We start from the raw sequence: 15,688 nt of genomic DNA on the forward strand, positions 1-15,688 counted from the left end.
AGGCAATTATTAAGAAATTTCAAAAGGTATTACTTACAGGAAAATTCATATGAATGAAGGAAACATAAACATATCCTCAAATCAAACTTCCAGCCACATTAACAAAATCACAAGGTGCAAGCATAAATTAAGCCACATCATCCACACAAGTTTAGCAACATAGACCACATAATCCACACAAGTTCATAAAAATATAAACATGGTCCAAACTAAGATAGGTTCATTGCTAGTCTAGTTCTTCGTGCGTGTCCTAGTAGACCGTCTAACGCCTTTGCCTTTCGCAACCGCGGTCTTTCGTCGGCGAGGAGGTTGAACATCTTCTTCCTCTTCCTCTTCTACGTCCTCATCTTCAGCCTCTTGCTCTTCTACGTCCTCATCTTCTTGTTCCTGATCTTCTGTAACATCCCAAATTTTCCCAAACTTTGCATCACGCATTTGCACTCATAAGCATCATGCCATTTATGCACCTTGAACATTTTAAACCAAGATTCCAAATTTAAAATCCCTTTTATTAAGCTTTTGCCTTTTAATCTTCTTTGTTACCTTTTTGAAATTTCTCAACCCATAGGGTTTGTCAATATAAAGGGGTTTATTGCATCAAGATAAGCTACCCCATAATTTTTGGAATTTATTTTGGAGTTTAAAAACTATTTTGTTTCTAAATATTGTTGCACTAGAGGCAACTATTTAAGCAAAACTATTTTTAATAATTTGCTTTTGGAAGGAATCAAGTCCCAGATGCTTTAGCATTGAGGGATATGATTTTACAAATTTTCTGGAATTTATTTGGGGTCATTTGGAGTTCAAAATCAAAAGATAGAAGGGAAAAACAGAAAAAGAAAAAGAGAAAAGAAAAAAAAAGAAACCAGACCGGCCCGGCCAACTTGGACCGAACCGGCCCAGCTGCGCCCGAACCGCGCGCACACGCGCCTGCCCAGCGCGGCCCAAACCGCGAACCGGCCCAGCAACAGCTCGCCCAGCCCAGCGCCGCCGCCCACGCGCCCGCAAGTCTTCGTCTTCCTCGGCCGGGAATCTAGCGAGGACCGTCTTCACTTCTCGTCATCAATCCGCAATTTAGAGCACGCCATTAAGCCTCTCTCTCTCTCTCTCTCTCGCGTCACTATAAAGAGACCCCCTCCCTCTCTCATTTCCCCCGCACCCCCTCGCTCAACCCCGCGCCCACGCCGTGTAATTGCTCGCCGGAGTTTTCCGCCGCCGCCGTCGTTTTGGAGTCACGGTCGTCTCCACGGTGAGCCCCGGTCCAAAAGCTCGAGTTCTTCTTCTTCCTCTCGTTCTTGCGCATGTTTTGACGCGCGCGGTTTCTTGTATGGTGCCCTGTAGCAGCCGGACGCCGCCCGCCCGTCCTCGCCGGAGCTCCCACGACGTCGCCGCCGCTCGTCGTCGTCCTAGGCGACAACCTCGGCCCCGTCTCGCCAAGCCGTGCGCATCACCATCTTCGCCTTGCCGCGCCGCCCACGCCCACGCCCTCCCTGACGCCGAAGACCGCCGGAACGCTGTCCGCCGCCCCCGCCCGAACTGCGCCGCCGCCGAAGGTCCACCGCATCTCGACCGTAGGATCTCGGCCAACGGCCGAGATTAAAACATTTTAATCGAACCGGTACCGACGAATCGTGTGGTGACACGTGGCAATGTATGAAATGCAATTTTTATTCCCGGATGAATTAAATGGTAAAATTGCAGAAAAACCCCTGGAACTTCAAACACTCATAACTTTTGAACCGTTTGGCCAAATTTGATGATCTGCACCATTTTCGAATCCTCATGACATGTAAAAACTTTTGGCACAGTTTTTTTTTTCAGTGTTGGACAACTAAAACAGGACCAAGTGACAGAATGCTCCACTTTGAACGTAATCACTTAAAAATTGATCTATAAATATTTTGGACGATTTATCCACTCTTAAAATTTCTTAGAGGCACCCTCTACCCAGTGTAGCCAGAAGAAAAAGTGGTTATGTATAAAAAATGAATGTATCACCAATGTTGGTATAATCTAGCTTAAAATGGAGTAAACTGGAGTATTTTAATGATTTCCATGCTGCACCCCATGACATGATCTTAACATTACACCACGTAGATTTAAATCACTAAACGAGCTATTTGTGACAGGAACAAATTTTAGGTTGCATCATGTGCATAGCATCATGGCATATTTCATTTGATTGCTACTATGTATTGGATGGTTGTTTATTTCGGTTATACGTTTTGTGGTTAGATTTTACGGAGTGCGAACCCTGTCTTTGCGACGAGTGTGAGAACAACCACAACCTTGGACAAGGCAAGTTTCACCTTGACCATGAATTACCTAATATCGCACTTATTTTAATCCTTTATGCATTAATGTTGTTTGTAGAATTGCATTAGGATTAAATTATCGTATTTATGCTAGCTATATTGTCCTAGTAGAATAGATTTTTCCTCGCCGTCATATCCCCACCAATAGCCTTCGTTAGTAGTTACGCTTAGTCGTGCTATGTAAATATGCGTGGGAGGGAACCACTTTCATTCTAGAAATATTGTTGATGTAAAAGTTATTTTTGAAGTATGGCTAAAATCAACTACTAATGAACCATCCTGGGTGAGCGGCTTTGAGTATTATGGTTGTATGCGACGTCAGATCCATTTCTATGGGGCCCGCTGAGTCGTCTCTCCGTGGATTCGGGAGCGTCCATGGTCGTCTCTTCCGTGGATTCGGGGAGCGTCTGCGTCGCAAATGTGGAATGCCACCCGGGGTAACCACAGGCTGAATTGGGTTCCTGTTTAATTGCTTCCAGTACAACCACATGCTATATGGGCTCTGGCGAGAATAGAGTATGTCGTATGAACCTAGACCCGAAGAATTGTAATGATGTAGCAGTGTAGGTGGAGCGTGATTCTCTCGTGGTTTAGGGAATTACTTCTAAAAATCTCGTAATCGACGCCGTTTCTACTCTACCCTGAGGACAGCAAGGGATTAACCCGTCGGTTTCTTGTGGGGAATGTGTACAACCTCTCGAGAGTGTCAAAACTAAGTACTTAGCCGTGTCCCTGGTTATGGACGAATTATGAGCAGTTGGATATGGAGACTAAGTAAAGTCTCACTCATTCAAAATTCTAAATAAAATGAATGATTTAAACTTGGGTTAGGAGCATTGATGTGTCTACTCAATGTCCTTAGATTTAAATAGGAGCATCGGTGTGTCTACCCGATGTCCAATAGATTTATAATACTATAAAATTTAATTGTAGTAGGATAAAAATGTTATGTTAATTGCTTCAATGCCAGAAAGCCTGATCTCCACATAGCCAATAATTGCATATAATTGTTAGGATCTGTTATAATTTCCGGTGAACTTGCCAATACATTCAATGTATTGACCCTAGTGGCTGCAACCTTTAAACTGTTGCAGTGAATTCCGACGACGAGTAAGGTTACGTTGTTGGGTCACGAGCCTGCATTCCAACATGCGCTCTCTGTGGCGTTGAATTGGCTCAATATTTTTCTCGCTTTTCCGCTGTTGGACAATTTATGCTGTTTTTAAATGCTAACCCGAGTGGTTATGCAAAGTTGTGAGTACTATAAAGTTCTGGATGATGACGTTGTAATAAAATTTATCGACCTTTGTTTCTCGATATTACATCTTGAACTGTGTGTGCTAGTGAGTCGATCCAGTGACTAGCACTATAAGCACAGAGATCGAACCCTGTACGGGGGCGATCGCTTCATCTTCATCCTCATCGTTATAGACAATCTTCCTTCTTTTCTCATAATCTGAAGGGGTATAGCGCTTCAACGGCTTCCTAGGTTTGACTACGAACGCTGATCGTTGCCATGCCTGCAACGTGGTGTTGTCATCCACATCAGCTCCTTCCTGTAAAAAAGAGGAAGGTAATGTATATTTACTTTGTGCAATACAAGTTGCAGCGTTATGTGTGCTTACTCATATATTGACTTTCTGCAATACAACTTACCTGATTGATCCATCGTCTTCTAGGTCAGCCGGGGAGGCTTGTACATCATCAGAAGGCGAGGAGGAAGATGACTGTGATGGTGATACAATCTCAGTGTCATGGTATCCTATAATGTTGGCAAGTCGGCGTAGTCTTTGTCCGGTTCGCTATAATTTGACAAACGAACAAATAATAAGTACGAAACTTGCGTTATATTAGATGTAAATGATTCTTATAATCGTACCTTCACAAAGTCTCGGAGTGTACCATCACCGTTCTGTGACTTAGCCGTGCTTTCTAAGACCGACTCACACGCATCGGCATCCTTCCTGATCTCCTCACGCTATAATCATTAGTGGAGGGTGAACGGGCGATTGCCAGCAAAGCGAATAGAAATAAAGGGAGGACAGAACATACCACAAACTTCAAGACAGGAGCAAAATCTGTTTGGCGCCCTTCCCTTACGAGTCGGTTGTACTCAAGGTCTGCAACCTCGTCGAATAGCACGGGCTCTTCCAGAATTTCTGGGTCGTAAGCCGGTGGACATATGGTGGCACATGTGTTGGCGAGATACCAACGCACGTAGTTGCTAAAGGCCAGTGGGCAATGCTCTCGAAGTTGTGATCCTCGAGCTTCATTTGCCTTCTCAAGACACCGCTTAAACTTGTCGACATGGCTCCCATGAACCACAGGCCAATTCTGGATCTTCTTGCACTTCTTCCTGTCAAGGCTACAAATTAAAAAGAATGCTATTAGTAATATAAGAACGACAGGCCAACAACCGTATAATGGTAAATACATAGGGAAGGCACTCGTACTCGTGAAGTCTGATGCCCGTGTCCTTCCTCTTTGGCGGGTTAGTCTGAAACAATCCAAATTGTGCCATGACACGATGCGGCAAATGTAATTCAATGGCCCACAAACATACCATTGGGCAGCGCATCACCCACAAATGTTGTTCTTCTAGGCACTTCGGATTAAGTTCAAACTCGAAGGTCTGACCGAATGTTTCCCCCGCACCGTATGGCTGCCAAACAACCTACAAAGTAGCATAGTTTACTGGATTGAAGAATGTGATGACAATATGTAAACAAAAGGAAGAATGCAGACAAATTTACCTGCTCTCGGAGACACGATCCCACTTGTATGCCCATGTTGGTCGGCGCAGCGGATTGCCATGATCATCCCAAGGATGAAAGTTCAGCACCTTCGGCCGGCCTACTGGGAAGCGCTCCCAGCTCCATATTGAAAGCAGGATCAAAGGACCGCCAATCCCACTCTCAGGACCAATCCTACGACAAGCATCATCCAACTGCAAAAAAATAGACATATTGGTTATTTGGTCTTGCGGCGACCGTCAATGACAGAAGATGTACAAAAATATAAACAATGTTTGAACACATGGTTACCTATCGATACAGATACGCCAGGGCAGCCGTACCCCAGCTCCAATTTGCATCCCATACAGTAAGTGCCTTCAACCACATCCATTGGGTTGTCCTACCACCGCCATCGGCGAAGAGTGTCCTCGTGATAATGTACCACACGGACACGCGAGCTTACTGCTGAACCACCTCTTCATTTGCATCAGGGGGCACTCTGCGAAGTTCTGCGTGATCCAAGTATAAGTAGACCCCGCTGGTACTCTATCATGAATGGGGTCCTCGGACTCAGGGGGGGGGGGGGGGGAGGGGGCTTCCAATAATAACCTGCATCTGCTCGCGCCATCCCGAAGAGTTGGTGTCCATGCATACCGGTTCTCCTTCGATGGGAAGTGCTAAGATCATAGAACATCCTGTAGCGTCACCGTCATCTCCCCAGTCATGAGGTGAAATGTGTGCGTCTCAGGCCTCCACCGGTTCACAAGGGCCGTGATTGCAGCAGCATTGAGGGATGGCGTGGACCGGGTAACTAGATGTATGAAGGGGAGGAGCCCTGTCGTCTCGATGTACTGCATGTACCGCTCATCATAGCGCATGATGTTTGATGAGGCACCGTGTGACCTCAGTTTCAGGGGTTTTAATTCCTGCGAAATAATAAGCCCAAAGGTTACAATGTCGATGTAAAATAAACCTGTAAATATAAAGGCATGTCAAACTTTAAATTACCCGCATTTCGTCCCGCATCATATGCGCACGGTGATGCTGATCGTAGTGCTCAGAAAGAAGTGCCATGGTATATACAACATAATTAACAACTAATAAGATAATTTTCATCATGTCTATTTAGAATTACCAAAGAAAGCTAAAGTACATCTAGCTAAAGTATATCCATCACCGTTAAAGTACATCTAGCTAAACAAATAAAGCATAGTTCCCATCATCTATTTCCAATGAATAGCTAAAGTACATCTACCTAAACAGATGAAGCATAGTTCCCATCATCTATTTCGAAAAGCCAAATCACTATTACCATACCACAATCTATAATTTGCAGAAAATAACTTGGACACTATGCTAAGGGTACCGTAAAGTCAATCTTATAGCAAACTAATACTATAATTTCGACACTATGCTAAGAAAAAATTCACCACTATTACCGGCTGCAAAACTATAATGTCAACGAGGTAAAATTTACCACTATTACCTAACCTAATTTAGCACTATTACCGTAAAGAACATAAAAATCTTCCCTTCTATCTGCCCTTTAACCAACCACAAATGAGCAATACACAAAGGACACTCTTCTGTTCTAGGATTAGCCATTTAACCAACCACAAACTATGATGAGTTCGGGTTCTAGGGTTTGCGTAAAGTATGTACAATTCCTTACTATTCTAGGATTTGACTAAATTAGGTACAAATCGGAGGTATTTCGGAAATCCTAACACATCTAGGGTTTGGCTTAACTAGGAAGAAATACGCACAAATTTCCGCATGAAATTGAAGGAAAAGGAATAGAATACATTTGGGGGAGGAAGGGAATCAAATCCACCGAGAAATTGGACAAATATTTACCTGGGACGGTTGTTCTTGCGGCGGGCTCGAGCAAGAGGCTACGCCCCGGTTGTTCTAGGGTTCGAAGGAAAACGAGATCAATAGCGGCCGGGGAGGAAAGGGGAAACAAACCAACCGACAAATATTGGAGCATTACGGGATTTACCTGGGGCCAGAGAGGGGAACGGCCGCCCCAGTTCTTGCGGCGGACGCGCGAGAGAGAGGGGAACGGGCGTCGGTTGTTCTAAGCAGAAAAGGAACGGGCGCTGCTTAAGGGCGTAAGATGTTAGCGCCCAACACCTGGGCGCTACATGACCATGGTCGAGTTGGCCACGTTGGCATCTCGTGCCACGCTGGCTGTTACATAGGACCTCCTGATTAGGCGCTGTGCTACCTGGTGTAACGTCTAGTTGTTGGGCGCTGAGAAAAAAGGTTACCGGTGTAAAATAGTTCCACACCGAGTTCATTCTTTGAATTTCTTTCGCCGCAAGGTCATTTTTGTTGAAATGGACGCCCATTGTCCACCGGTACACCATTAGGTATCAAGCGGCTGACGTCGCCGATGGAGAGCTTCCGTGGTGTGGTGCAACGTGACGCAGCACCCAAAAGAGAAAGCAAAGGGGAAAAAAGCACGAGGTGAGAGGGAGGAAGGGAGATTAAAGATGGAAGCTTCTCATGGGACGAGATCCGTGGATCTGACGGATGGGATGGCACGGGCCGGGTCGGATCGGATCGGACTCGACGGCCGGAGATCGGTCGATCGACCGATGACAACACGCGTACCGGTACCCGTACGAATATTCCTGACCGCCCACCGCCGCGTCCGATCAACCTGTGCCGATTCCCCTGTGTCTTTTGGAACCCTTCGATCGAGCCATGCATGCATGAGCCGCGTTGCCTCCTCTTCCTCTTGCATCGTGATTTCCCTGTTGTGCACTCGACTCGAGCTACCTCGATCCGTGATCGACGGGATCACGTATAATCTTCCCAATCATTTACAAGAGATTAGACTCGGATTAAATCATCGCGACAATTAATCATGATCAAGAGAGAAGGGGACAATACGTGTTGTTCTGAACGTACGTGTCTCCGCGGAACAAGAGCGTGTCAGTCAGGTGAAACGCACCGCGCGCAGCCGCGCAGGGAAACGGTCCCACGGTGTCCGTGCCGTACAAACTGGGATAAGAAAACAGGACGTGACAGGAAATAATGATCCGCTCGATTGCTCGACGTGTCGCGTCGTGGACGTCGTCACGCACACTCAGACCGCAGAGATGCACATGCAGATGCATGCAACACGTACGTACGCAGAGGAGGATGAACGCAAGCAAGCTTAAGCGCTAGCTAGGCCGGCGATGCAGGCGGGGGACCGAGCACCGGCCGGCCAGCCAGAGCCGATCGAGATTGGTCGAGCCGGGCGGACCGGGATTGGGGGAGCGGTTTTCCCGGCTCGGACGGGCCGCTCCGATTCGTTGGCCAAGGGCGGACGTGACGAGATGCCGGTGCACGGCGGGCCCCGAGCTGGCCAACGCAACGATATAAAATTAAAAGTGCAGCTTCTTTTGTCTCGTCGTCGGCCCAATCAAAATCGCCCGCCACGAGAGAGAACAAGACAAGCCGGATCGACTGGCCCACACCCCGGCTTTCAAGGAACCGCCGTCGTTTTGACATCATTTCTTACTCTGTTCTTCCGCGGCGGTTATTTTTCGAAAACAAAATTAGTGAGTAGGTTCTTCTGGTTTAAGCCGAAAGTTTAAATTTAAATCGACGCACTATTTTTTATACTCTCTTCGTCCAATAAAAGATGTCTGAAGTTTGTTAAAATTTGAATACATCTAGACACGACTTAGTATATAAATGCATTCAAATTTAAGTTAAAATTGAAACATCTGGACAGAGGAATAATATAATGTGAGCAATCAGCCTTTTTCCTTCATCCACTGCAAGGCTAAAGAACTGGAGGAAGGGAACCACACGGTAGGCTAATCAAGATAGCTAATCCCTCCCTGTCGGAGCCGGAACCCTACCCTACGCATTACGGATGGATGACTGTGCCTTTCGGTTTGGCTCTACGCGCCGGGGTATCTCGCCCTCTCGCGGCCCGGCCGGGACAGCACTGACGGGAAACGGCCTGGCCGGCGTTCCAGGCGTGTCGTCGCTCGGTCCATACAGTCTTCGTCAGTGCATGCATCCACTGATCCACCCGGACAGCAACCTCCCATCCATCGGTCCCCTCATTGCATGCACCGCGTCTGAATCGACACGTACGCCCGCCCGTTTCACGTTATCACGTTCCTAAGCTATCTATGTAAGCTAGCTAGCTAAGCTAATTAAACAGGGCCATTACATTAGGACCTGCCCGGTTGTTCTCTGCACCTGCCGTTCGCTAACGACGATGATTAATTATTAGGAGAGTGGTGGTGTCAGGCCGTGGCCTGGCTTAGCTTAGATCCATATATAGCTTTTCCCTTAATCGCCTGTCCTAATGAGGCCCGGACAGGCAGGGGCCACCCTTTTTGTGTGTACTGCGGTGCGCCTGCCCGCGGCCTGCCCCACGGCTCAGCCGGACACCCCTCTGCAGATTCACGTGACAAGAGAGAGGTCGATCGAGCGAGCTCTGGTTTGTCGTCCAGCTAGCTAGCTTCTTTTTCCTTCCCGTTTGCTTCGTCGGGCACTGATCGATCGATGAGCATTGAGGCGGATTCTGAGAATTTTGGGTAGCTAATGGATTTGTGTTTGCTAAGCTCTTTCTTTGAAAAGTTTCGTATATACGTATTACCAAATTTCTGAGGAGCAATTGTCCTGAGCATATATATCACAATTAATTTCTCACACATGCCAGGGTTGAAGTAGTGAAAAATGTTGGGTTGGGCAACCATTTGGTTTTGTGAAATATATAATGTCCCTTTCAGATTGTGTCAGGTTAAACGCTATTTTTTACATCGATCATAATGTGAAAATTAATTAATTAATTTAGTCATCTGGGGGCACGCTACTGTAAGTTGGCGTACTGCAGCTAGCTAGCTAGTTTTCGGTGCTGAACTGGTGTACGCAATTGCGCGTATACATATGCTGACCTAGCCTAGTTGCTTCAAATAGCCGTGTTAAAACTTAATAAAGCTGTCATCAGCTAGCTAGGTTCTGGGGGTGCAAAATCCGGGTAATGCTGGCTAAACTGCTGGCGATGATGGATGCAGAAGCGCTAGTTAACTGCTTAAATTAATGGCATTTTCATGAGACGGCGATCGAGTCCATATATATAAGCATATGTTTGAATTAATAATTGTTTCGCTAGCTTTTCATTCGACTGTTCTGAATGCACATATATAATTAAGCACTAAGCAGGACCCGGTACTTCTGTAACAAGGTCGTGGGTTGTTCTTCAGTTCGATCTCGACATCTCCCTTGTCCAAACTACACGTAAATAGGCTACTTGCGATTGCACACATATGCATGCATGCATGTGTCGTCTTCAAAACAAAAAAGAATTAAGCAATGGACCTACGCACACGACGATCGACAACGAAAGTCGATCTTGGCGACCACATGTTGATTAAGAGATGGATTAAATTAGTTTAGTCGTGACCCCAAGGATCAATCGATTGAAAAGATCGAGCTGCCGGTCATGTCAACAAGGCCGGGTAATGATCAAATGGACAGAAAGATGACAAACTGATTAACTCGCCTTAGCTAAAACAGCGGTACCCAGCTAGCTGGCTAGCTTATTAGCTAGCGCGCGGTATATATATAATTTAGCCGCGCTAGCTTGTTATCTGCAATGTCTTACATGCATGCATGCACACCAATTATATGGTTGTTACGATCAACCAAGTCTCATCTGCATTTTCACATATATGTGCATATATATGTCTAATCTGAAATTCATAGTGCGTGCATGCATGTCGCGAACTGCTGAACGGTATATATCGATCGATGTGCCACACATGCGACAAGTGCATGCACCCTTAGCTTAAGCTATAGGCCATTGTGCTAGCATTGCTATATATCCATCATGTGTTATTCATGCGCCGCTGCTGAGATTAATATATCACTCGATCGGATCCTGGATCAATAGAGCCGCAGCTTCAATATTAAATTTGCAGAGTACTCCGTCCCTTTCATAATTCTTGTCGAAATATTACGTGTATTTAGACACTTTTTAGGAATAAATACATTTATTTTTTAGCAAATTTGAATCAAGAATTACGGAACGGAGGAGCTAGCTAGCTAGGTAGCACTACATCTCACATGCACATGCTCGATCGTATGGTATGGTATGGTGAATTATTTTTCAACGTGCCAAGGCGCAACTTGCACCTCTCCGGTATTCCCGTTGCTTACATACGTACATATAATATATACTCGACGTACATCGACCTTTTTTCTCTTCTTTCTCTATGCATGAACAGCATTGCATCGTGGTGAGGCACACCGATGACCTGACTTCTGAGAGGACTGTTTCAGCAACGGACGGGATTAGTTTAATTAGTCAGGACTGAGGAGCATGTTCTAATAGGCTGTCGATGGTTAGTTCGGCTGGTTCTATCATATGGCCGGCCGGCGTGAGCGTAGCGTACGTATGACGTCTACTCAGTAGCACGGTGTGCCACTGGCCTGGCTGGGCTCTAGCTGCATATATATGCAAGTCGTTGGCGTGATGTATACATTGCTCTAATTAATTGTTCGTCGTGTATTTCACGGTGATAAGTACGGAGTGCTGATTAATTAGAGGTCTACGAATAGCACACGTTCCAGGCTTAATGCGTTTCGTCGACCTAACTCGATCCTGGACAGGCATTTCAATCTCCCGTGTCCCAGCATGTACGTACGTACAGTGAGCACAAAAGGAGGACCCCGGCCCGGGCGCCTGAAACGGAGACTGCTCACGGATAGGCCGGTCGCAACGGCTCGATATATCTATCCGTCGATCGACCACCCTGCAGCAACCAGCTGCAGTACGTGCATCTGCATGTGCATAGTTGATATTAGTTCATTAATCGATTAGCATGTATTGAAGCATAATTAACTTTCCATTAATCTTGGCCTTTTCCAAGCACCAGGAATCGCACTGCGGTCTCGATCGAAGAGCATATGCACAAATACGAAAGGCTACGCGACTGAAAACACGTATCTAATGAACTACGTACAGGGTATTTCAACAATATAGTGCCAGCCGATACAGTCAGTGCAGAGCAATTTACGGTTTTTTTTTCTTTCGGGAAAGTAGCAATTTACGTGACACAGACAAAAACATTGACTTTTTTTTTTTGAGAATCCAACATTGACATGGTGTTTTTTTTTTAGACCAACATTGACATGGTTAGTTCCTCTCGCCGTCGATGACGGCCGTGCGGTATCATTTATCGGCCCGGCCCACCTAGCCATGACATGGACGCGCGAGAAAGCAGCCCAGATGCCGCGGTGAATAGAAAAGGCAACCTGGGCTGGGCAGATTGATGAGAACGGGCTTTCAGTGGCGCGCAATCGAGCCGTTCCAGCCTCTCCTCCGGGGCTTCCTGATTCTCGATTCTAAAAAAATAAATGATTATCGATTCTTAAAAAGAAAAATCAAGGATAAACTTTGGCCGCGATACACCTGGTAGAGAGATGTCGCACCATCTCGAAGGACCAGCGCCCGAATTCGTCATGTTGCTTGCTTGGTATTCCGTGCCATCACGGCAGTGGGCCGGCTCTTTCAGTTTACGGGTTAAGGAGGTGCAGGAACGTGCCTTCTTCTGTCAGAAAGGCAAAACGGCGGCGCCTTGGAACGATTCGATCTAGATCTAGCGGCTAGCCAAAGGAACGAACGGAGCACTGACGACTACTACTGCCGTGCTCCGTCGCTGGCGTTGCGGATAAGCTTTCGGTTTTTGTTGGCTTTTGCTTTCAGGTACGCCGACTTTGGCAAAGGTACTGTGGCGAACCGCGAACACAGACATTATTGGGGGCAAACATAGCCAGAGGTTGCTAATGAATGAAAGTAAATCGTGGAATAAGAATCATACATCCTGCTGCTGAGACCATTTCTTTGGGCTAACTAAACTAAAGCGATTTGGCCCTTCCGCTGCTCTCACCATCCGGGTGCATACGCAGGAGTAGCAGTTCTTTATCTTACGTCGCAGTCGATACCTAAACTTAATAACTAATGCGGGTCGGATTAGATGTTATGAAACCAGAGATCGGTGTCAGCCGGTCTCTCTCCGCGATGAGCCAATCGAGGTCCGGCACCGGCAGCGTGCCTTGACTTTGATCAATTTGGCGGTGGCGTGCGACGATGGAAGTGATTAGGATAATAAACACACGCACTTATCTTGTTGTCCCTGACAGGGGAAAGCTGATCGGGTCCCATGTATGATTCGTTAATTAATTGCTGGTGATGACGAACACACTGGGATAGTGCTTATCTTGTTCTCCCTGACAAGGAGGAAGCTGGGTCCCAATATAATTGCTGATGTCGACGAGAGGCAAGTGTGAGCGTTTAGCACCGGGTGCTGTCTATTCGATCAGGGGAACAACGTACTCCGTGAGCGAGAGCGAGCTGTGCACGAATTCGCAAGATCTCACCATTGTCTGTAGTACAGATTGCAAGCATCTGAATCTTCTTGTTTTGTTGCCATCTGAATCTGGCGATGCCTTAATTTCAGAGTATAAACACTACTACGGTAGTATATACACAAGCTGCAGTAACATTGAACTGGTGAGAACATCAATCATGCATACAGCCAGCCAATGTTTCTTTTTGCTGTACATGTTGAGTTTGTGTCGAATAATAATTGTACTAGATAGGTTACGTGGACTTGGTGTTGTAATTGTGGTATAGGGTGGAGTCCTTGTCAGACTACAGGTATCCGGGTCCTATATAATCAGGGGACAACCACACGATGTAACCATGACAACATAATAGCAACAGACTCGCAGGGGGAGCTGGCGGCTTGTGCCGAAGACCATGGTGACCGGTGTTGCAGTATTATGGGGGGAGGAGCGCCTGTAGTTATGCCCTGGGGATGTAGGCGTCGGCCGAACCTCGTTAACAAATATCGTGCCTCGGTGTCATCCTTGATCATGCATCCGCCGGATTTCGTAACAAGTGGTATCAGAGCAAAGTGGAGGGATGCGAGAGATCTTGTTTGAGGTGCGAGAATCATGCTCGACGGGCGCTGGGGAACGCCCAATACGGTACAAGGTGGAGCATGGTGGCGATCGGAATTCCGATCGGTGGAGTCAGACACTTCAGGCGTTCTGAACCGTTCGATGGGCTTCAGTTGGCAAGGATTGACCAGGCGTGGTGATCGGGCCGACACAGTGGCCGGGAAGACGTGGCGGACCGGACGACGGCTTCGGCTCGTGATCAGACCGGCGACCAGACGCAAAGGCGACCGGATAGATCGGAGCGGGATGCATCGCGGTATAGCGGTGGATCGGTGTAGCACAAGACGACATTGTGGCACGATGGACGAGTTGTGTCCACGATGTAGGTGGTCAGGGTGCAACACGGTTTTGTGCGCCGAATTTGTTAGCCTGTGGTGGATGGATTAGGGTCTGACCGTCTGAGTGAAGATGTCTTGTGTACGTGTCGGACGCAGTGCAGCACGTGGGACGGGACATCAAGACAGGGAGTTGTCCCCTGTCGGTTTCAACAAGAAGAAGAAAAATAGGCTCGTATGGGGCGCCCGGCCAGGGTGACCGGTGTTGCGGTATCATGAGGAGGAGCGTCCGTAGTTATGTCCGGGGATGTAGCCTTTGGCCGAAGCTGATTAACAAATATCAGGATTCGGTGTCATCTTTGATCGTGAATCCGTCGGATTTCCAACAATAAAACTAGGATTACTACGTGGCTACCAGGGTTAATTTTTTTGAGCTCAAGACGGGGAGCTACTAGGATTAATCAGTTCATCTCCGTGGAAAAAATCCAGAAGGTTTGATTTGATCGCAAGGGGAGTCGGAATCCCCTTCGCTAGTTAATTTACCAGGGAGAGTGAGTCAGAGAGCATAGTTCTCTGGAATCTCGATTGATTCCTCCCCCAAACAGCGACAACAACAGAACAAACAAACACACATAAAAGAAAAGAAGAAAGCAGCTTAATTATGTTTTATGTACACAGCCGCTCATGGCCTGGGCGTCGGCCGGCGATCGGTTAGTTATCTGGCGGTGCCCGGCGTGGCTAAGGCTAGGGCTTGTTGCTGCTGCTGTGGTTGTTGGCGGTGTCGGGCGCGGCGGAGGCGAGGCGGGAGGCGATGGCGGAGTGGTACATGGCGTCGTGGAAGCTCTCCGTCTCCATCATCCGCGCCCGCAGCTGCCGCGCCTTCTCCTCCGTCAGCACGCCGAACCGCCTCTGGCCCTGGCCCTTCGCAGCCCGCTCGTCCTCCTCCTCGCGCGGCGGCGCGGGCGGCGCGCCGTCGATGTAGTCCGGCTGGCCCGACCACCCCAGCAGCGGCGCCCACCACCTGCCGTTCCCGGTCGCCTCGGCCCGGAACCTCGCCCCGCCGCTGACCCCCGCGGCGGACGCGGACGCGGACGCGGACGCGCAGGGCCGGAGCATCATCCCCCTCGCCGTCGTCGTCGTCGACGGGCGGGCGGAGACGGAGAACGTCACGGCGGGGCCCGACGCCACAGCCATATCGAATCCGCTTTACGGGACGGGAGAATATCAGAACACGAAGAAGGAGAGGAAGAAGAAGAAGAGGAACAGACGAAGGATTTGGGGAGGTTTGCTTTCGGGTTCGCGGCTGGACGCGAGAATGAGAATTGGATTGGCTTCGCTGTTGTTTGTTGTTGGTGCTGGCTGCTAAAGGTGGTGGTGG

The 15,688-nt window shown here is 47.8% G+C and overlaps 1 protein-coding gene and 1 long non-coding RNA gene across 2 annotated transcripts; both read right to left on the reverse strand.

Moving 5' to 3' along the window:
• Positions 1–4,074: 4,074 nt before the first annotated feature.
• LOC106866192 lies at positions 4,075–4,490 on the reverse strand. The gene is made up of 3 exons (XR_001406105.2): positions 4,368–4,490; positions 4,195–4,293; positions 4,075–4,117 (listed from the first exon to the last, which is right to left on the reverse strand). It is a non-coding gene; the product is annotated as an uncharacterized LOC106866192 (long non-coding RNA).
• A 10,289-nt stretch (positions 4,491–14,779) lies between these two features.
• LOC100821923 lies at positions 14,780–15,688 on the reverse strand. Its single transcript, XM_003569462.4, has one exon. It carries the CDS (start codon positions 15,502–15,504, stop codon positions 15,055–15,057), a length of 450 nt encoding a protein of 149 aa, XP_003569510.1. The 5' UTR covers positions 15,505–15,688; the 3' UTR covers positions 14,780–15,054.

Source organism: Brachypodium distachyon, chromosome 2 (genome assembly GCF_000005505.3).
Source record: "Brachypodium distachyon strain Bd21 chromosome 2, Brachypodium_distachyon_v3.0, whole genome shotgun sequence".
Classification (NCBI taxonomy): domain Eukaryota; kingdom Viridiplantae; phylum Streptophyta; class Magnoliopsida; order Poales; family Poaceae; genus Brachypodium; species Brachypodium distachyon.